The sequence below is a fragment of the Ambystoma mexicanum genome, chromosome 1p (genome assembly GCF_040938575.1).
Source record: "Ambystoma mexicanum isolate Mex_15411 chromosome 1p, UKY_AmexF1_1, whole genome shotgun sequence".
Taxonomy (NCBI): Eukaryota; Metazoa; Chordata; class Amphibia; order Caudata; family Ambystomatidae; genus Ambystoma; species Ambystoma mexicanum.
In genome coordinates, this window is record NC_090921.1 from 746,724,751 (window position 1) to 746,748,154 (window position 23,404).

Here is a 23,404-nt window from a genome sequence, read left to right on the forward strand (position 1 = left end):
ACAGAGTAGGGACCAGGGTTGGGGATGGTTGGAAGTTAGAACCCAACTGCCCAGCCTCCTACAGCTGTTCTCCGGTGGTGTCTAACACTGAGCACATATCCACATTTACGGTACACAGTGCATACATATTCTGTCGCTCACACACACACGTGAATGGCTGTGTGTGCATAACAATAAGAATGTGCTAATTTTGGCTTCAATCAATTAATACACACAAATGAGATGAACTGGTACGTAAACAATAGGTTTAGAAGCAACGTGAAAATGCTATGAAATTTAAAAAAAGAAATGTGGGATGAGGGGAAACATCTAGGCAGAACCTGCAGGTTTCGTTATTTATAATATAACAAGTACCTGCAGTGGCGTCACTAGAGTTGCAGTAACTCATGGTGTCACCCACTGGGGGGGTGACAACAACAGTGTCGCACCGGGTGCCACCAACCCTAGTGACGCCATTGGGTAGGAGTCAGGCTCCCTCAATTCGTTTGCTTTCATGCTTATATTCAGCAGCAGGGGGATTACTGCTCCTGTAGTAAAAATCGAAAGTTGGCACCAATGGTTCTTGTTCTGCATGTTCACTACATTGACCCCCTTTGAGATGATCGGTTGATTGCCAGGAGGAAAGCTCCAATTCAGAGTGGTATCACCAGTGCCTGAAATTGAATTACACACCTCATTGACAAAATCCAGAACTTAACATCGCAAAGAGAGAGTTCTTACTTTTGTTGCAGTGGTGGTTCAGAGCCTTTTAAGAAGAGTACAAGTCTGTGAGAGCGGGGTACTGCACAGATAACATATGCGCAAATAAATAAAGGCAGCCTTTGCAAAAAATGTGACAGTGTATCTGATAACTTTATTTTTGTAGCTTTAAGCTTGGTGGACTCAGACCAATAGGGTGTCAGTCAGAGCCCTATGGGAGAATGTAGTACGAAAAAAATCTGCTTGTAATTTAGTGACACACCCTTGGGAGCATGTAAAAACGGTGGCTCCCAAAAAACATTTAAAGACGGTTCGTTAAGTCATATAAGCTCCCCTAGGAATGACTGAACAAGACAGGTATTGTAATCACATGGACTGATCTCACTGCACAGCATTGAGAAAATAGCCATTATTACATGTTAACCTTTGTTGAATCACCACAGCAGATCACTGAACAAGCACTGAACAGGGCATGCACAATGAAAGTATATCATTAATAGGTACTAGTGCACGCTGCATTGTTCTTCAGATCCTCGTCCTTCGGTAATAGGTATATAAACTTCTGCAAAGGTTCTATTTTTACTACATTTGGGTCACTTTTCCTAGCAATATAAAATGTAAGTCAAAGTTTAAGCATGTGTGTGCAATACTGCGATAACCACGATATACCGTATTTTCATTAGAAGGTTAACATACCGTAAAAAAATCAATACCATGACACCCCCTAACCAAGAGTGATGCTTTAAGAGTGTCCTCTCAGCAATGATGCATCTATGTTGTTCAAAAGGTTGCAGTTGACAATCTGTTTGCCCTCAGACACTTTTTTCAAATTGGGACTTCAAGGTTTCAGCAACTGTACCCCGGTAAAAGGCACAAGTAGTACAGCTCAGTGGCAACGTGCTGAACTTGGAAGCAACGCAGAGCAACACAGGTCCGAATCCCGGGTCTGCGCTTAGAAACTTCTTCGGTATTAAGCACGTCATAAATTACCAATCATAATTATAAGTACAGTATCTCATAGATGACTGTCATAACTAGCTAATAAGGTTGTATTATTTGCAATGCGTGTTTGATACGCTGCTGATGTGGACATTTTCCTGTCTAGGGTATATAGTTTCTAGCTCTCCTTCTCAGGAGGTGCCTCTGCAGATGCTAATGGGATTCCAGCCCTTTTCCTTGTGGTTGTAACAACCAAGGAGTCTGGCTTAAATTGTTTGTTTGTTTATTTGGTATAGCGCAGAACCAAACCCGAAGGGGTAGCTGGGCGCAAACAGTACAAGATTACTTAAGAACTTAGTTACAGGAGAAATACAATTTATGCAGTTCGCAGTTAAATCAAGAAAAGTGCAGTTTATACAGTTCACGTTAGATCAAAGGTAAGTATAGAAGGAAAGCAGAAGGAAAAGAAGAAAAATTGCGGAACTACGGTTCAGTCTAGTTGATCGGATGTCATTCAGCTGGTTGCAGACGTCTAGTGTCTATGTGGGAGGGGAAGGTCAAGCTAAGTGTCATTGGCATGGATCCAAGTGAGGACTTTTCGCCTGAAACTAGAGTAAGGTTGGTCCATTCTGAGATCCAAAGGGAGTTTGTTCCAAGTTTGCGCAGCTATGATTGGGAAACTAGAGCCGCCGGCTGTACTCTTTTTGTATCTAGGCATCACTAAGGTGAAGGCGTTGGTCAGTCTAGTGGGACGGTTTGAGGTTCTCCTGTGGATTCTATTGGCCAGATGGGGGGGGGGGGCAATGTTGTTAAGGCATTTGGATGTGAGGGAGAGTATTTTGAGGGTGATCCTGTCTTTGATTTTTAGCCAATGGATATTTTTCCTAAAGGTGGAGATGTGGGCTCTGTTAGGAATATTTAAAGCTACTCTGATAGCGTTATTTTGGAGAGTTTGTAGTTTGTCAAGGATATACTTGTTAGAGCCTGCATAGAGGGCATTGCAGTAATCCAGCTTGGATATGATGAGAGCATTGGCTAATGTGATGCAGCTAGTCTCAGTTAGAAAAGGTCTACATGCTCGGATCAATTTGCAAGTATATGCCGTGGAGGATGCTAGAGAGTTTGTTTGTTTTTTGAAGGTGAGCGTTGAGTCAAGATAAACCCCGAGGGTTTTGACTGCAGGCATCACTTTGATGACGTTATTGTCGATGTTAAATGAGGCATAGTTAGGGTCAAGTTTTTTGATAGCCAACGCTGAGCCAATGATCAGTAGCTCAGTCTTGTCGTCGTTCAGGCAGAGGCCATGGGATGCCATCCAAGCCTGAATGAGGAGATATATCTTATTTACTAAGTCCGTGTCTTCCAAGAAGTTACCCGAAAGGGGGATTAGAATCTGAGTGTCATCTGCGTAATTAGTGTAGACAACACCCAGTCTGTCCATCTTATCAAACAGGGGCTTAGTAAAGATGTTATACATCGTCGGAGAAACACATGATCCTTGGGGGACACCGCATGAAACTTGTATGGGATCAGCAGCTGCTGAGGGGGAGAAGACTCTCATTGTCCGGTTTGCAGGGAAGGATTGTACCCAGGTTATGGCATCACTTGAGAAATGAGCGGCTGAGCTTAGGTGATTGCATAAGACTGCATGATCTACCAAGTCGAAGGCCGCAGATAGGTCAAGGAGGAGTAGCATCGCTGTTTTACCATTGTCCTTCAACTCGTCAATTTGGGTCTTGAGGTCAATCAAGGCTGTTTCAGTGCCATGAAGGGGACGGAAGCCAGATTTCCGTGATCCTAGTAAATTGTTAGTTTCTAAGTAGTCCTGGATTTGCAGGTATGCTACTCTGTCTATAATTTTAAGTAAGAAAGGGACAGTAGTGATGGGTCTGTAGTTAGTTGGCATAGCAGGGTCAAGTGTTTGTTTTTTTAGCAAGGGAAGCACCCAGGATTGTTTGAGGTTGTTAGGTACTAGATTAGACTTAAAGGATGCATTAATGAGTTTCGAAATGAAGGGTGCTAGGTCTCGAGCTGCATCTTTTATAATTTGGGCTGGACAGTTGTCACCTTTACAGTTGGAGGGTTTTAGAGATAGTATGATTTTTTCTGTCTCCAATATGGATATTTTTCTGAAGCTAAATGGGTGAGGGGTGTTAGATTGGTTTGGGAGGAGCTGAGGTTGTTGCAATATGGGTTCTGTAGGCAGGAGCAAGGAAGCTTTTTTGTTAGCAATTTTAGATTGGAGCAAGCTGATTTTACCCGCCAGGGCATTTTGTATATTAGTGCACCAGAGCTTGTTTTTAGGAATGTTGTCAGGTGGGGTTATGGGTGTTTCCATTTCACGGAGGATGGAAAATAGCTCCTTAGTGTCTGATTTGGCTTTGGAGATTCTGTCATTGAAGGTGTTTCTTTTAGTACTTATGATTTCCTTTTTATACTGTTTGGCGAGGGTGGCTAATTTGGTTTTGTTCTCCTCAGTGGGTGAGTGTTGCCAGATAGACTGCAACTTTCTTTTTTGGATTCTAAGGTCTTTCAGGTATGGCGTGAACCAGTTGTTAAGGTGACAGAGTTGTTTGCTTTTGCGCAGCTTGGTAGGGGCAATCGAGTCAAGTGCCTTGATCATAGAGCTGTTGTAAGCTTCTACAAGCGACGTAGGGTCTGTGATGTTGTCTAAGTTATTGAGAGTAGGGAGAAGGTGGGGTAGGAGTTGTTCTGATGTGATGTCTTTTTTACTTCTGGTGGGAAGTGGCGGGGCCATGAGTATAGGTTTGGGCCGGATAAGGTCTAGTGAGGCATTGAATACAATTAAGTGGTGGTCAGTCCAGGATTGTGGTATTATGTTGGTAATGCTGATGTTACAGTTCCGATCAGCAACCCAGTCTAGGGTTCTACCTTTGGCATGAGTAGGAGAGGAGACTTTTTGAGATAGGGCGTAGTCATTCAGGAGTGAGGCGACAGATAGGGCATGTTTGTCGTTGCTGTCATTAAAGCCCAGGTTAAAGTCTCCCAGTAATAGTATTTGAGCATGGTCTTTAGTATTGTTGGTTATGATACTGGTTATGTCGTCTTCAAAGGTTCCCAATGGTCCAGGAGGTCTGTAGATAACATGCAAGGTGAGAGTCCGGTTGCAAGAGAGGTGCAATTTGGCAATAAGGAGTTCACAAGATGAGAATATCAGGGTAGTAGCTAGTTTGATAGGTAAGGTAGCTTTATGAATGATGGCTAGGCCGCCACCTTTAGTGTTGGGTCTATCGACTCTTAGTAGTTGGTAGCCGTCTGGTATAGCTAGCATGATGGCAGGGCCAGCCGCGTCATGGAGCCATGTTTCGGTTATGACTAATAGGTCTAAGTTTTCATTAGTTAGGGTGTCCGAGATCTCAGTAGCATGGGCGACCATGGATCTTGCATTAATGAGAGATCCAATTATTGATAAGGTACTAGTTGGTTGAGTCGAGGGGGGTTGTTTATTTTTAGTGGGGGCAACTCTTTGTGACGGTGGCTGGTTAGTAGATATAGGAACAGGGCGAAGGGTGGTAGGTTTGGGGTATTGCGAGCGTTTGTTTGCTAGATCGATATATCCTCTGTGATTGTGGTAGGAAGATGGTTCATGAAGACAGGACAGTCTTGCCCTCAGTCTCATGTTTCTGTCTTTAGCAGGGTGTGAGTCCGCGGTTGCGAATGCCATGGTGGTAAGGAGGCTCAGAGCAATGTGTAGAGATTGGTAATGGGTGATTTTCATTCTGGTAGTGGACAGGGATGAGAGGGTGGGCAAGTCCAGGTTCAAACTAAGGGCGTGGACTAGGTTGCATGCAAGGGCGTGTAGCTAGTGGTTCGGTGCCAGAGAGGTCTGAGCAGTCTGTAAAGAGACCTGTATATTGGCAGTTAGGTGATCTAGGCGAGAACCAGGCTAGGTTCTATGTGGGCAAAGCGGTGGCAAAATAGGCAAGTGTAGAAGGCTAGCTAGGTAGTGTGTCACCTAAGTGTGTCAGGGCGACTAGAAGCACATTGAAGTATTTAAAGTGGCTAGGGCAGTGTTATACCTAATGACAACCATAGGGCAGGGGCACAAGTCAGGTGAAGTACTATCTGCAGCAGCACAAATTAAGGCAATGGTCAATTGTAGTCTATTGGCGACTATAAGGCACAACACGAATTGAGTCACAAAATCAGGTGAGGTCTGATGTCAGGTTAACCTTGTGCAATAGAGCTGCAAGGTAGAGGGAAGGGGTTAAACAGCCCAACTACCGAAGTACAACAGGGGTTGCATAGGGGCCTTTGTTAGAGAGTGCCAAATAAGTCTAAAGCGTGCAGTTTTCTGGGTTCCAGCTAGAGGTGCCGGAAAAGAGCCCTCGGGCTTACCGTGGTTGTGTGGGTCCGTCCTTGCAGAAGGCAGGGTTCCTTGCAGGATATCTTCGGGAGGGAGGGTCAAGGGGGTAGGCCGCGCCGCGCCTCCGAAGCGCCGAACAGGGCGCAAAACAGGGCCTTTGTATGGCCTTCGGATGCGCCGGCGTATCCGCCTGCCGGCGGATGTACAATTCAGATATTGCCGCGGTTAGCGAGGCTCAGCCTCGTTATGGCGCCGTAATGCGCCCGGCATGCCCAGGTCAGGCACAATGAAAGGACAAGGTCAGGCGAGCCCTGCACCTTGTGCATTCGTAGCTCGTAGGCGGCGGTGGTGTCTGAGATGTGGCTTCTGCGGGGGGGGGGGGCTCCTGCCCTCTGCCCTTGCCGTGGGGGTGCTGGAATGGGGTCCAGGGCGCAAAACAGGGCCTTTGTATGGCCTTCGGATGCGGCGGCGTATCCGCCTGCCGGCGGATGTACAATTCAGATATTGCTGCGGTTAGCGAGGCTCAGCCTCGTTATGGCGCCGTAATGCGCCCGGCATGCCCAGGTCAGGCACAATGAAAGGACAAGGTCAGGCGAGCCCTGCACCTTGTGCATTCGTAGCTCGTAGGCAGCGGTGGTGTCTGAGATGTGGCTTCTGCAGGGGGGGGGGGAGGGCTCCTGCCCTCTGCCCTTGCCGTGGGGGTGCTGGAATGGGGTCCAGGGCGCAAAACATTGTCCGCTGATATAGAGGTGATCTGTTTGTACGTTTAAATGTTTTCTCTACTCTTGGATTTACAGCTCCGATTAAGGAGGGAGTCCGTAAAGAGGGCTGAATGAGTCTTTCAACCTATAGTAGCAATGGAATAAACTGGGTTACCGATTTTTGTGTCACCCAAAATATCACCCACAAAGGCAGTAACAAGTTTGCTGGTCCGGTAACAACGGTACAGGTATCATTGTTACCGGAACAGCAAACTACGAGTTCTGCTCGCAGGTGCCTTCCCGCCCGCCAGTTCTGGCATTGCGGGCGTACCGGCACCCACGAGCAGAGCATGTCGGATGCACCGGCACCATTCAAGATGGGGCTTAAATGGGAAAGGTGAGCATTTTTTTCCGGCGCCCAGGAATGGGCAATTACCGGGTCTGGTGGGCCGTAATGACCCGGTAATTGCCCATTCCTGGGCGCTGGAAAAAGAATTATACCGGCATGGCTACCACCAGTATCGTAATGAGGCCCAGTGTTTTCCAGGGCTTCCTGAGTTTCAATTTTAAAATATTCTGCCACTTTAATGAGTAAATCATTACATTGTACTGATCATGTATTGGAGAATCAGCAATGGGCTGATCCTGGTCCTCATGTGATGTAAGACAGATCTCTGGATCGTTGTCATCATAGCATAGCAGTCATCTTGAGAATACAGATCACTGTGTTGGTCATCAACAATGTAAATATCATCTGATAAACCTTGGTCTTCAGGTGGTTGTGGGTCAATCTGTGCAGCAGTGTTAGGGGGTGCCGAGTGCAACCTTTGGGTTTTAGCAAGAAGTGCCCCCTCTTGTGAGCCTGTATATTGGTCAGCATGTTTATTCATAAAATCCACAAAACATGAGATCTTGTTCATGGTTCTTTCAAACCGCTCTCTATTCCAAAGGCTTGAGCTGGGGACATCATGAAATTGAAAGGGATCAGAAGGATCTTTCCCTCGAGAATGTAAAGCTTCTGATAATGGAGATATTTTCCTTATTTTAATTGACAATGAAAATGACCGATTCTCCACTTAATTCCTTACTTGTCGTACCATATCTTGAACTATGTCAGGCATATTGATCAAATAAGCACCATATCCTTCAGATAATGCCCACCTCTATGGACAGTCGCAGTTTAGGTCTACCACATCTGCAAATGGACTAACAAGTGGAAGGCATGCACTGCATCTGTTTTGATGCTCTATCAACGGGCCTGGAAACTAGATATTTTCGACGGGCTTCCCGAAGACTTGGAAACCATTGGAACGTGTATGTTTTGAGTTTCAACGTACTGTGCCCATGCAGCGAAGATTTAGGTTTCAGTGCTTGTTTTTCGGCATAGTGTTAGTAGTTTTGTTGCTCGGCGCCGGTTTTTGTTTTGTCTTCCGGTGACCGAGTAGACAAGGGCCCAGAGAAAAAAGGACGGAAGTATATACAAAAAAAAACACTCTGCTGACTAGAACAGGCTGAGGCCTGGTGTAGACAGATAGCCACAGATGGTCGAGCTGTCGTGGAAAGCTTCGGGTATGGAGGTGTTAATCGAAAGCTGCATGAGTATGATCGTCAAAATGATGAGAAAGAAGCGGACACAAACAACTAATTTTAAAATGAGGAACTTCAATAATAATGCTGTTAGCCAAGGAACTCTGCAAATGGCGACAGACTACGATGGAGGAAAAAAACAATCTGAAGGACCTCGACGTGTGAAGGACCATGGTACAGTACACATCCCACAAGGGATAGTAATACAAACACACCCAGTCAACGTCCCTTTTAATTTCGTAAGCAGGTCATGCATTACTCCGCAACTCCCCCCTAGATTATCGGCCTATGCACAGCATGCAATGGTTCCATGTAATGTCTCAGCAAAAATGTCCCCTGACAAAAAAGTCAGTGTTTTTTTGCAGAGACATTACATTGAACATGCGGTGGACACCCCGCAACCCGTCCCTATACATGTCACCATATATGTCGCCAATGACTTTTCCCAGCAACATTATGTATGCGGACATTTTGTATGGGGACATTATTACTGGATACCCATGCGATTCTAAGAAGCTCCACAGGCCTCAGAAATTGTGTGATATCACTGGTTCGTTTTTTTCAGTGTGTGTAAAAGGCCAAGAATAAATAACTAGCTTTATACTTATCTGTCTAAATTGAATCATTGTACATGATATTGTGTGGACTCATTGAGGGCCCCTAACCGTGCTCACACACTCCTGAAAATAGCCTCGACTGCTCTTCATTGCCATTTTGATTGGGTTTGGCAAACCTCTGAGTTCCCCGTTAACTTGGGCCTCCTTAAATCTATCAACCAGGCCAGATTCTAAAAATCCATCTTAACAAGGACCATAGCCATTTTAGGTACCTGGAGTTGTAGGTCTAAAATGACAACCGCTAGACACACGGATTCCAAATGGTGGAGGCTGTTTTGTACAAAGTACAGCTGACACCAGCCTAGCCACATGGCTAACAGAGGATAAATCCACCTTAGGACACTATGATGCACTTGTGGGGGTACTCTTTAAGGCACGGCAGAAAAAGTAGTGTTGCTCTTCCAGAGAAGATTTGAATTACACCTGGCTGGAAGAAAATTGAGCCAAAAGCAACTATCCAAATGTACAGGGGACCACCGCAACGGGAAAAAAGACTTTGGCCTGAACATCATCTAATGTTCAATAACGAGCTCAAAGACAATCATGACATCAGACAAGTTGAGAATGTGGATTTTGGTCTCTGCACCCTAAAACAGTCGCTAGCAGTTCCAAGCACTGAGCTGCCTTTTCCTAGGATCTTGACATAGCCAACAAAGATGTTTGACCATATTTGATAATCTACTAACCTGGACATGGGAAAAGACTACCAATAAAGCCAGTGGGGTGCAGAGAGAGCTTAAAGAGGAAGCCATTCCAACCCAGCAAAATGTCAAAATGCCCACCTTGCAGTAAAAATAATGTTACATGCAAGTGCATCATGAACAATATAAAAATCTGATCACACAGCCACCAGCCTGCCTGTGAGCACACAGTATAACCCTCATGTATAAAATAACATATGGATCCAGGTCCCACTATTTATCTTAAGGAGAATAGTAGCGAAGCACCAAAAAAGGTCTTATGGAAGATGGGGGCCTGTGTAGTTGTGTGTTACACACTGTCAAGGGATGTCCAAAATAATATGAGACATAAAAGGAAAAAAAGGACAAGTGGAGTAGAAAAATATATCGGCAGCTATGATGGGAGTCTCACTGAATGAGGCTGAAAAATACAGTAAAAACTTTAAATCATTTTTTAAACAAGCAGAGATCAAAATTGGTTGCAGATAAGGCCAGTGTATTCGCTCCCATTTAGCAACATTCCTTCCTAGTTATCAGTCAGTCAGTGATTAACCATTACCAACATGTCTTTAGGCTCAACGGATCTGCAAAACATCTGTAGCAGTGTGGAAACCTCAACTGAAGTTTAAGCAGACGACACACACTGTTTAATATTTATTAATGTCTATGGCATCGCAGTCTAAGGATTCATATAGATCAATCTGGCATGATTTCCCCCATGCTTTAAGGGTCTGCCCAATGTTGCGTTTCCAAAAACTTTTGGGAGTTCCTTATCCCCTAGGAGTGCATCCCGAGGTTACCTGTTGACACACAACAAGTCACGCTTTTTGATTTCCCCCTTTTCAAACCATGCTGCTGATGAAAATCATTCTAACCCCATTGTTTGAAGTAATTTCAATAGGAGTTGTTAAATTGTTGAATTAAGTTACCAATCAGGGAGGTTAGCAGGCAGGATTGTAGTTACCATACTCCATCCCTTGAACTTTGAAAGGGATCTGGCTAACTGAAACACAATTCTAGTTCACTGCTACAAATATTCCCTTTCCGTCTCTAGAAGTTGAATAATGTTTCTAGTGGCTGCACTACCAGCTCGAAGCACCTTCAAAAGTAGAAGCTGCATCAAATATGGTCTCATTACCAAATACACCAGAGCTGTAATTTCTAGCACAATCCTTATATGAGTGAGCCAGCCCCTTAATTCGCTCCCTAGAGTCTTTTGCAGTTTATCTGAAACAGATTTGATGGAGAGAAGGGTCCATCCCTGCCTTATCCCCCCCCCTCCTAATGCAAGGTGTCCATGAAGATGAATGTAAACTAGCTACCATCATCGTTTCATGCAGATTTTTAATTAAACATCAACATGCTGAACCTCTGTTTAGAGAGGATTATAATAACAGGAGACCAAAAAACAAAGAGGGTACCTACTGGTGGATTCATAGGAGCTGTGTACGCTTTCGAGGTGACATTGTAGCTGGAATGGAGTGGAGAACTGCCGGTAACAGTGTTGGCAAATAGTATGCCCATCTACCTCTCCGTTCTGCTGATCCAGCTCTACATGGTGCTTCATATGATTCATAAACCTGAAGGAAAATATTAGGAAAAAAGGCTGTAGGACATATTACATTACCCCATAGCAAAGTCCAGAGCAAGAGGTCGACTGACCCAACAGGAAAAGACAAAACAGGTAGCATGTAACTATTATTGTTATTCTGAACTAGGTTCTTTAGATCCTTTACCTCTTGGAATATTCACTCTCATTTGGAAACTGCAGACTGTAGCATTCTATCAGATCGTAGAATTAAAGTTTATAATTTTATAAAAACACTCTCACATTTGTATACCCCAGCCAGATGAAATATGAAAACAATAGTCATGGTAAATCAGGCTTAGTCCTTACTCTGCCTTTTTTACACCTGCTCGGCAAAGCATTGAAGACCGTCACATTAAGAAAGTGCTTGACCGAGAGGTCCCATAATCACATGCATACCTCTGAGCAGTAACCCTACCGCACACCCACCTCCCACTCTGCAGAGGCATTTGTATCACAGTATAAGCTCCTTTCCGATAACAGGTTGGGTGTTGTGACATAGCAATGACTAAGAGCCTAAAACACCATGAAGGCAATGTTTAACTTCCTTTTCATCCAGCACTCCACTCCTTATCAAATGGTTGGAAGCAGAATAACATGTTTTCAAAATACAAAGACAGCATAAACATTTATGAATTTAGGCTAACAGGTTGCAAAGCACTTCCTGGCCAAAGGACGCATCTTACCGAGACAATGTGCAAAGTTTGCAAAAGGAAAGGGGGTAGCCCAATTAGCTACTTTAGACAATTCAGAGAGAAGAACAAGTTACATACCAACTGTAACGTTCTTTCGATTGGATGTTCCTCCTACGTATTCCTCATTTTAGATATTTCCTTACCTTCAGCTTTGCTGCTTCTGAAAAAAAAATTCTCTCTCCCCACCAGAGGGCGCTCCTCGAGGTCGCAGCGTCGATGTCCCTCGGCGGCATCCGTCGGGCACCAACGTCATCCGCTTTATAAATGCCTTGAGCGCACCCGTTGGAAAAGTTCTGTTTTTTCGTATATTGTAGTCCATGGATTATAGTTAATGGCGTGCCTCTTTTGACCCAAGCCTTAAAAGAATTTAGAGTGTAATTCACGTAAACTGTACTGCGGGGTCGGCTGGGAGGGTCGATGAGGAATACGTGAAAGGAACATCCAATCGAAAGAACGTTACAGTGGGTAAGTAACTTGTTCTTCAAATGGATTGTGTCCTCCCACGTATTCCTCATCTTAGATAGACTCACAAAGCAGTTTCGCCTTGGAGGTGGGAGTACAGAATTCTTCTAATCGTGTACAGAATGTGGTACAGATTTAGCAAACTGACTTCCTTGAGAAGAAAGTCGAGTCCAGGGCATAATGTTTTATAAAGGTATGCATGGATGACCATGTGGCGGCTGCTGCACAAATATCTTGTACAGGGACATCCCTCTTTAGTGCTGTTGAAGTTGCCATGCCCCTGGTTGAATGAGCTCTCAGTCCATCTGGTGGTTCTTTCCCAGCCAATCTATAGCATTCTGTTATAGCCAAAATTATCCATCTAGATAATGTTTGTGTAGTTATAGCAAGTCCCAATTTGCAGCCAGTGTATCCCACAAAAAGTTGATCACACTGCCGTATCTTTGCCAATCTTGAAATATGGAATTAAGAGCTCTTCTTGGGCCTAGTCCATGTAGTCGCTCCTCTTCCTTACTTGCGTGAGGAGGTGGGTAAAAAGTAGGCAAAGTTATTTTTTGTGACAGATGAAAATCCGAAACAATTTTTGGCAAAAAAATGGCTTAACTCTAAGAACTACTTTGTCTCTATAAAAGATGGTATGAGGAGGACCGCTAGAAAGCACCTGTAACTCACTTACCTTGCGGGCTGATGTCAATGCCACAAGTAGTATTGTTTTCAAAGTAAGGAGCCTTAGCGGACAAGAGTGTAAAGGCTCAAATGGAATGCATGTGAGGAATTTCAGAACAAAGTTCAAATCCCACACTGGAACCTGAAAAGGTATTGGTGGAAATACATTATTTAGACCTTTCAAGAATTGAATTATTAAAAAGGTATTTTGAATTAAGATTCTTCCTCTGAAGAGCGCTTGAAAATGGATAGCGCTGCTAAGTATCCCTTTATCGTACCAATCTGGAGCACCATATTAGCTAAATGTAATAGAAAAGATACAATTATGGGGATATTACATTGAAATGGGTCCACATTCTTTTCTCTGCACCAGTTACTGAACTTGTTCCAATGACACCGATACAGAGATTTGGTTGCTGGCCTTCAGGCCGAAAGCAAAATCTCTATCATGTCATCTGGAAGATCCCAATCCTTATTGTTAGGGAGAATTCTCTGTAAAGGCTTATTTCCCAAACCTAGTGAGTCCCTCAGCAGCTTTGCTGGATTTTTGGGGTTTATTTTTTTCTCCTGCTAAGAGTGAGACACTTTTTCTCCAACTATTAGACATGATTTGAGGATGTCCTTTGACTTTGTAATGTGTTTTATGGGCTATGGGGTCTTTTACTCAATAGGGCTTCATGTGTTTTTGGTATGTGTGTTACACAGCACCCTCAGTGCAGTAACACAGGGGTGTCATAGTGACCCCCCAGTATAGACTCCATACCCTGGGACTGACTACTGTCTCCCAGGGCATGTAAAGTCACCATTGACTTTACTAGTCTTAAATTGGAAACAGAAGCAGTACAAACCATCATATTGTGGAAGTACTGGTAGGGGTAATTCGATTGCCCCTGGGTCTGTTTTTCAAGGGGGCACTGTCCAGTCCCCCCCCTGGTCGAGTTTCTGGCTGGTGGCAGTGGTTACCACGCTAAATATTTCACCGGAATATTGCCTATGGGATTTTCCCATTCATTTTAAAACGCACCACTTTTTTGGTGCAATGTTAAAGATACCGCTGGGTTATTTATTTTATATTTATTTCCCGGTTGGGTCTTTTTGCCAGGACTCAGTTTTAAAATGGTGTTTGTGTTCGCCTCTGTAACTCCAACCCAAGTCGAGCCCTTTGTTACACTTTTGGCGGGCTTCTGCACAGAAGCCTCCAAAAGTGGTGCCACTCTGTCTGGGTCTACAGGATGTGTGGGGGGGGGGGGGAATAGGCATCCTGGACTGAGTTGCCTTGGCAACTCAAGTCGCACTCTTCTGTGATTGGCCCAGTGGTGAGCCGCCCGGCTCACCACTTAGCATGTTTGATTGACAGCTAGGCTGATGAATGGGGGTTTTGCTGCATAAAAGCAGGGCTTTGGGGACTAGAACTTCAGAGGTCGCCATAGGACCTAAAGAATCTGAAGAGCGGAGAAGCTGAGCCATCTACAATGACGACACCACCGGTGGAGCCCTGCTGTACGAAACTCGCCACTTTCCCGATGACAGACAAAATCTTCTTCCAGGAGAGTCTTCTTCCCTTTTAGCTGGTGGGACCAACCAGTTCGCCTTTTTCGCCTTCCTGGATCGTCTCGTGGTCAAATCGCCCGTGCCAAGCACCCCGGCGGCCGGATAGCCACACTTCACCACTACCGAGAATAAAAGGGTAGTACCTTTTAACCGGGAAACTCCGCGGCTGGTTTCTTCCCTGAGAGTGCAACGACCTCCAGCTTTCCTCCACGTCGAGATCTTCTCTTCCCCTGGAGGAAGCACCGACTTGCACCCGCTGCCAGGAACAACTGCCCCCGCTGGAGCTTTCTCACCATTTCAGGTACTGTGTCCCGCCTGGTCTCCCTTGCAACATACTGTCCAAGGTGTCCCGTAAATCCTCGACTCTCTCTCCTGGGGTGGCCTCGGACCCGTTAACCTTTCTAACTTGATCCAACCTCTTTTTGACTCTCTTGCAAAGACTTTTAGTGCATTTCCACTGTGTGATCTTGGGCACATTCCGCCTTGCTCTCTCCAAGAGTGGGACTGGCCTATGAACTTTTTGCTCTACAGTAGACCCAGCCTTTGACTTGCGGTGGTTCTTTAAAAGTGTTGGTACTGTGTGATTTCCCTATTTCTGCCTTTTCTCTCCCTTTTTGAATAATTATTGGCGTGCCATCTATGGTTACGCGCTCACCTCTGTTTTGCTAAAGAAGTGGTGTATTAACCTAGACTTGTCAAATAATTAGGGAGGTGTATATATTTCTAGTGACTGTGTTTGAACTTGCTTGACATATTAGTGCCGCCAGTGTATTTTTACAAGTGTGTTTTAAATAAATAATGATATACTTTTATACCAAAGCTCTGGTCAGTGTTTGCTTGTACTACTGTATTTTGAGCCCTATTGTGCATACTCTATATACTGCCTAACTCTTCTTGAGAGAAGTCTGACTGCTCAGCCACAGCTACCAGGTAAATCTGGGTGGAACAGACTGCTACCAATTGGGTTTACTGCTCACACCTGTATCCTTAAACTTTTTGCAGTGGTCCCTAAGGGAACTTCACAGGTTTCTGCCTAACACTTATATCTCAACCTCTCAGAAGCCATGCGTTAAGGTTGAGTGTGTTGACCTCCGGATGGAGAACATGACCTTCCTCTTGTGAGAGAAGATCCTCTCTTCTTGGAAGACGTATTGGAGGGCAGATGGACATGTCCAGAAGGTCCGGGTACCACGTTCTCCTGGCCCAATCCGGGGTAATTAGGATCATGGTTTTCCTGAACTTTCTCAACCTCCTGATTACTTGAGGGATCACAGGGACTGGAGGGAACGCATACAGAAGTGGAAAATCCCAATCCACCACAAACGCATCCCCTAGAGCTCCTCTCGGAGGAAATTCCCTTGAGCAGTACAGTTCGTACTTCCGGTTGGTAACAGTCGCAAAAAGATCCACTTGAGGGGTTCCCCAAAGGCTGAAGATCTCTTGAATGACTTTCTGAGCTTGTTCCCGCTCGTGGGAGACTGTGCATTGCCTGCTCAGAGCGTCCGCTGCTGTGTTTTGCTCTCCAGCTAGATGAATTGCCGACAGAGAGATCCCTTCTTGTATTGCCCAGAACCAGAGCTGCATTGCCTCTCTGCACAGTGGTAATGACCCCACTCCTCTTTTGTTGAGGTAGTACATGGCCACCGTGTTGTCCGTCATTATCAGGACATTCTTTCCCCGTACCGAGGGCAGGAAGGCCTTCAGCGCTAGTCTGATCGCCCTCAGCTCCAATAGGTTGATGTGTAGTTTGGACTCCGATAGAGACCAACGGCCGCTGATTGTTAGATCGTTGGTATGGGCTCCCCATCCCGTGAGGGAGGCGTCCGTCACTACTGTTCTCTCCGGCCATGGTTGCCAAAAAGATTCTCCTCTGAGGCTATGTTGTCTGCAAGCCCACCATTGTAGATCCTGTGCTACTTTGGCTGGAACTTGCAACAGATCTGACATTTCCCCTGATAATTGGGACCATTGAGTTCTGAGAGCCCATTGAAGGGATCTCATTCTCAATCTGGCTTCTGGCACCAGAGAAATGCAGGTTGTCATCAGACCGAGCAACCTGAGAAAATCGAAGGCCGGTAGATACTGGGCGTTCTGAAATTTTGTTACCATCTGCAGAATGTGGTGAGCTCTCTCTTCGGGAGGCGAGGCTTTGCCCAAGCACGTATCCAGGGCTGCTCCAATAAACTGGAGTTTATGTGATGGTATAACGTTTGACTTTTTTAAATTCAGGGAAAACCCTAGTTTGTGAAGGAAGTGGCAAGTCTTGGACAGATGATCCTGGGCTTGTTCTGGGGAACGTGTCCAGATAGGGGTAGACCTGAATCCCCCCCTCTCCTGAGCCTCGCTGCCACCACCGCCATCAACTTGGTGAAAACTCTTGGGGCGGAAGTTAACCCGACTGGCAGAACTCGAAACTGGTAGTGAGAATTGCCAATCGCAAACCTTAGGTACTTTCTGTGCTTGAGATGGATTGGCACATGAAAGTAAGCATCCTGAAGGTCCAATGATACCAACCAATCCTGGAGTTGGAGAGCCTGAAGGATCTGAGAAAGTGTTACCATCTTGAACTTGTCCTTCCTTAGTAACTTGTTCAAGTTTCTCAAGTCCAAGATGGGTCTCAGTCCTCCGTCCTTCTTTGGCATGAGGAAATATGGGGAATACCAACCCTTGTTCCTTTCTGCTACAGATACCGGTTCTATTGCACCTTTCTGTAGCAGGGTTAAGACTTCCTGCAACAGGAGCGGATCTGGATGTTTGACAGTTGTATCCCGGTGGGTGATTCTGAGGTCTCTTTTGAAACGGAAGGCAGTAACCCTGGGATACTGTTTCCAGTGCCCAAGCATCTGAAGTAATGCCCCACCATTCTTCCAGATGCTGTGAGATCCTGCCTCCCACTGGGGTCTTGTGGATCAAAACCTCAGAGTGGTTTTGCCGCAGCTGCAGCAATTTTCTTTGACCTCTCTGACTGGCCGGTCCTCTTCCTCTTCCTCTTCCAATTGAGGAGTAATAGCGAAAAGAACGACCCCTCCAGAAAGATGAGCCTGTATAGGGGCGCTGTTGAGGTTGTCTTATAACGGCACAGAGATGTAGCCGCCGCTTTGGAGGTCTGTAGCTTCTCCAAACTTTCATCCGCCTTGCTGCCAAACAACCTCGAGCCGTCAAAAGGCATATTAAAAAGCCTGGATTGCACATCCGGCGCAAAACCAGACTTTCTTAGCCACGCAAATCTACGTAGCACCGTGCTAGTTGCCATGGACCTACTGATACTGTCAGCTGTGTCCAAACCTGATTGAGGGCATTCTCCCGAAGCCTCCTTTCCATCTTTTATGGCAAGAAAGCCATCACATTCTTCACCTTCTGGAATGTGGTCAGCTGCCGCTGACATGCAGTCCCCAGACTTTATGGAGATGGATGTTTGCTTAAGTATTCTGGATCAGAATTACAGAGTCTATATTTGGATACAAACATTTTATTAATTGCCGGGATGGCTTCAGGGTGTTCCCATGCGGAATTAACCCTCCTTTGCAAGGCAATATGAAATGGTAGAACGGGGTCTTGCTGAGGTGTTCCTGATAGAATATCAGTCATATCATCATCTTGATAGACTGGTGAATTTCTGCCCCGTCCCATAAATTCAGTGACTCTATTCATTAGTTTTCTGTAGCCCACATCAACATGCTATGATGGGTCTGGTTTATCAAATTCGTATTCTGGAGAGGTGTCCAGATCACTTGCTGTTAGGCATTCCTGTAAATCCTGAATTTTGGATAGAGGATAGATTAATAGTAATGTAGGTTTTTCCCTTGTTAAAAGCTTGGGCGTCGACGAAAACGTCAATGGCACTGATGCTGTTACAACAACCGTTGATGTTGTCGAGGTAGCCTTCGATGATCTCGAGGAAGTCGTCGAGTGATTTGTAGAAACCATCAACACTATCGAAGGGGGCTTTGAAGATGCCACCTGCGTACTCGACATAACCCTTTTAGAAGGAGTTGTCGACGCCTTGTACTCGAGAGACTTTGAAGACTTCGATGGCGTCGACTTCAATGGCGTATGATAGCTTGACGCCATCTTGTTTCCCTCTACCTCCGATATATGCACCGGTAGGTTTTTTTTATGAGGTGACTGGGAGGAGTCCCTGGACACCCTCGACAAGTTTTCGTTGGACTTTCTTGTTTTGGATCTTCCCCTGTCACGTTTCTCATGACTGGGCCTAATTCTCAAAAATCTTTAACATGGAAACTCTAAAGGCTTCCCATTTTCTCAGAGAGTCATGCTTTGAAGGGCATTCCATCACTTTCTCAGATGACGTCGAGGAAGAAAAGGGAGAGGGAGATTGGTGCCATCTTTTCTTTGTCTTTTTAGAGGACGAAGAGGAAGACTTCCCGGATTTACTTCTCGATCTATATTTCTTATGATGTTTTACCAAAGACACGGCCAAGTCTTTCCCCTTCGAAGTAGACTTCGATGAACTCTCCCCCATCGCCAGTTTACCACTGTGTTCTTTTAAGGCCTTATGGGTCATCGACTGGCACGAACCTCAGTCTTCAATTCAGTGGTCGGTACTGAGACACCAGAGGCAATTCTTATGTGGATCGGTTAAGGACATTTTCTTTCCACATTTTAGACATTTTTTAAAACCGGTCTTCGGTGTGGAAGGGTTCAATGAAGATTACATTTTTCTTCACAAAGACTGAAGCGCCGTTTGTAACAATCCGAAGCGAAGCTAACGGAAAAACTGAACTAAAGCCAACAGGCGCGTTCGAGGCATTTCAACAGCGGATGACATCGGTGCTCGACAGATGCCACCATGGGACATTGATGCCGCAATCTCGAGAGGAGCGCCCTCTGGTGGAGAGAGAGAAACTTTTTTCCGAAGCAGCAAAGCTGAAGGTAAGGAATACGTGGGAGGACACAATCCATTCGAAACATGCTTCTGAAAGACATCAATGCTGTCCTGGCCATGTTAAGGTGAACCCACTGAACCTCAACTCCTAATGTTGTAATGTTTAGAAATGCATGACAATCCATTTGACGATTGATGCTTTTGGGCTTTATTGCTGAAGAAAGAGCACAATAGATAAATAGCTGGTTGGAGTGTCTAAAAGGCTTTGATCATTCCATGTAAAAACTTAAATGGTTAAGCCATATCCAGATTGTGAATTGTTTCTTCTCCAGGTGAAGAATGAGATTTAGGATGGAATAGAGAGAGAATTATCACCTGGATTAGTTGGAAATCAGAATACAATGAGAAAGAAGGCACTGTTTTTACAACCATTGTACGCCTGTGAAAGGTAAAATATGTTTCTTGAGATGATGAGGCATGCAGTTGCCAATTCTTCTGGCTGATGTTATGGTCACTGTTAGGACAGGTTTCTTTTTTTTAGCAGCTTTCACTCAATATTTGATAGAGCCCAAAACGCGTTGCTTTTGTTTTTCACACTGACCGGACTTCAGCTGCACCAAACTAGGCTTTTGCTCATATGTTATGTGGAAACTGACTAGTCATTCAGGCTGTCAGTACTGGGAAACTACATTTCCCTTAGTAAGTTAACTTTGTTACTTTTTGGTAACTTTTTATCATTGCACCAAGCATCTTACAATGCACTGCAATGGTTTTGTTTTGTATGACACTAGACTACGCAAAGGGATTTTCTGGTTACATAAGATGTGCTAAAAGACAAACTGGTGGCAACAGTTATTTTTTCTTACTTTTTACTGTACCTTTTATTAGCCTTACTGTGTTTGGCTACTAACAGTGGCTAGTGTCCAAACATGGCCATGCCACTAGGTTTTTCGTTTCGTTCCTTGGCAATCTTGCCTTTCAGCCTTCTTCCTGACCTGCCAGGCAAGGAACATCAGTTTATGGTCAGCCCGGGAAAATCATGGCTTTTGAGTCTCCTACAGGGGTTGGTTGTGGAGTCCCAGGAAATGGGTGGGGACTGTCTGGTCTCAATCCACATCCTGCTGCCTGAATGTCTGGTATGCATGCTTGTATGAGAGCCACAGTGGCTCCTGATTGGACCACTGCTGGTCTGCATGTGTCGGGCAGATCTTGCCACTGGAGGGCCAAGTCTGAACACTCACCTGACTGAGCTCAGAGAAGGTGTCCCACAGCCATTCCAGCAGATCAGAAGAGAAGCCAAGTATCATGTGCAGCTGTGAAGACAGTAGGAAGACCTGTGAACAGTCCCTGGTGAGGCTGGCTACCAAATCTTGCTGAAGCCCTGACGAGCTACTGATACCAGAAGACCTTTGTCGGTGCTTTGACCCTCTGATCTGGTGGGAACAACTGGCCCACAGTTTCCTAGTGCCAAAGCCAATTGAAGTCCTCAGAAGCATCCCTGGGCCATCCAGTGGGCTGACCAACTACAAAATTGGGCTACAGCGATAGGAGCGTTGTGGTTCTGCGTTTGGCTCGGAACCTTGGGGACTGACCGGTCCTTCAGAGGTCATATCTGCCAAATATTGGTGCTCCAACATCCAAAGGGCCCGTGATAGGAGGCTGACTGACCGCGACAACTGTGTCCTCTTGCTGTTGCACTGCAACTGTGACAGTCGCCAGAAATGGGTTTCCCACATTGTCATGTGCGGAGAGGAGGCCTGCAACCAAGTGAGCTGCATTCTTCAACTGGAACACATTGCACCAGCATCTGTGGCCGACCGGGAGCACACTCGAACCTTCAACTCCTGGGCACTGAGGTCCAGAAGATGCAGTGGTAAATGACACCTCACCCCGGCCCCCCCACCCAACGACCATCTGACGGCTTGCCAAGTCCCAAGAGGAACGGGAGGGTGAGTTACATTTGTACTTACCTGAACCCCAATCTCCCCTTTTAAAAGTTTTCCTAACTTTTTAAACATTTACATTAGTTTGGCTTTGCCATGGCTTGTTCACGCAAGCACTCCAAAAGCTGGGGACAGTTTTACTCTCTAGAATAGGATCTCATCTAACTTTTGGACCCGTCTCCATGTCCCCAGGAACCCTCTAACTTTTCCCCCCAATTTACAAAACAGTGGGGAACTTTGGGCACAAGGCCCCATACAACTTAGGGTTGGGATGGATTTATCAAGCGAGGATTGCAAATCCTATGGACATTTGATGCTATTCCCTAACCAGTTGCCTTTCATTTCTAGTATTGTTGGGGGGGTGGGGGGGGAGAGGGGGGGTATTGGATTGTTCTGCACCAACTACCATGACTGAATGTATATATGCTGTATATTTTACTTTTGCATGATATTACTTGCTAATAGTTTTTCATGTGTTTTCTGGGCCTATAGTAAAAGTTACTTTCATAACTGTCCAAGTGTAATCCTTGGTGTTTCACTGATACCTGACCACACTCAACTCTCCTGAGATTTAGCGTTTGTCTCTCTCCATGCTACCTGGATTGGTTTGGCTAAACTCCCAGAAGTTCACAAAATGATGGGGGGCCTCCCAAACAACTGTCCACCAGGCCACAGTTTAGAAATCCAATCTAACAGTCGATTTCCGTTCTACTGCTTTCCTCCCATAGACTTTTATGGGACACATTTTCTTTTTACTTTGTTTGGATTCCTGACCTGACTTTTTGGAGATAAGTAAAGCCTTCTGCTTGACTTTTCTTGCCTTTTTGCCCCTTCTTATAGGGAAACTGATCAGTCCATAAGACTATCAGTACTGAGCGTCTGTCTCTTTGGAAATTCTTTTCTATTGTTAAAATTGCACACACCTTATAGTGAAGTGTGGTTAGCAGAGTGTTTGGTGCCTGTGCCTGGAAGCTACCCTGCTGGACCCTGAATAACTTTTCTACCACTATTGTTGGAGGTGGTGCTTGAACATAAGCTACATTCTAGACGCAGAGCGTCAGCAGGTTGTTAGCAGAGTGTTAGCAGAGTGTTAGCAGAGTGTTAGCAGAGTGTTAGCAGAGTGTTAGCAGAGTGTTAGCAGAGTGTTAGCAGAGAGGCAGCGGAGGGCGCCATGGACTCAAGACAAACAATCCATCTAAAGAAACAAGCCACCCATACGCAGAGCCGCACTAAAATGTCTGGCGCCTGTAATCAAAGTGCCTTGCAGGAGGTGGAAGAGGAGCGCTGCTCTTTGCCTCCCAGCGCTACATCTCCTGCCAAAATCAATACCTGGAATGTTTGTGACTGTTGCGAGCCAGCATGGAATGGGCTCCTATGTACCTGCCATAGGCCCAATAAGGAGAGCGAGGGCGCTGTCTTTGTGATCTCAGACAGCCCATCCGAAGCAAGCTGCCACCAGCTGGTAAATCATTCCAAACAGGAATCTGCTGCTTCCGTTATTCAAGGTACGTGCCATATAAACTGCCTCCCTGACCCCATGGCGCATGAAGTGCCCCCCCCCTTGATGCCGCCATCCTTACCGGCGGTGGCGACTCGACCGGCTCCATTGCACGCCGCTGCCAGCGGCCGCAGCAAGGCGAGGGTGGGGGCGTGGTTGGTGGGGCTGTGCGCGTTCGGCAGGGCTCCGCTGCACCGACGGACTGCTCCCCTTGCTCCACGGCGCTTGATGCGCACCCCGCCTTGGCTTCTGGTCTTTTGCCAGCTGCAGGCGCACTCCCCGGGGGGCCCCGAATCCCCTCTCTGGCTGCTGGCCACCGGCAGAGGAGCGAAGGCGGGGGCGTGGCCAGAGGGGCTGCGTGTCCTCAACCAAGCCTTGCTGTTCTGTCCAATGGCCATGCAGCTTCTGCTGTGATCGGAGGTGAAGGGGGAGGGCCAAACCCCTGCATAGGAGCCGGTGATCTGGGGAACGAAGGAGAGGATGCCTTTTGTGTGCCGAGGGAAGAGGCATTCTTCACGTTCCCTCAGACCATGCAGAATAAAGGAAATGGGGAATCTTGTGAAAGCCCAAACTCTCCCTCTTACATGGATGAACTTTTGAGCGAC

At 45.9% G+C, this 23,404-nt stretch overlaps 1 protein-coding gene across 6 annotated transcripts in view; it reads right to left on the reverse strand.

Annotated features, from left to right (window-relative positions):
• Positions 1–23,404, reverse strand: part of POGZ (pogo transposable element derived with ZNF domain) — a 1,205,269-nt gene that overhangs the window by 340,123 nt on the left and 841,742 nt on the right. For all 6 annotated transcript variants that reach the window (XM_069650424.1, XM_069650460.1, XM_069650451.1 and 3 more), the window contains exon 10: positions 10,976–11,130. In XM_069650424.1, coding sequence (XP_069506525.1) covers positions 10,976–11,130 — 155 coding nt within the window. The remainder of the gene's footprint in view (positions 1–10,975; positions 11,131–23,404) is intronic.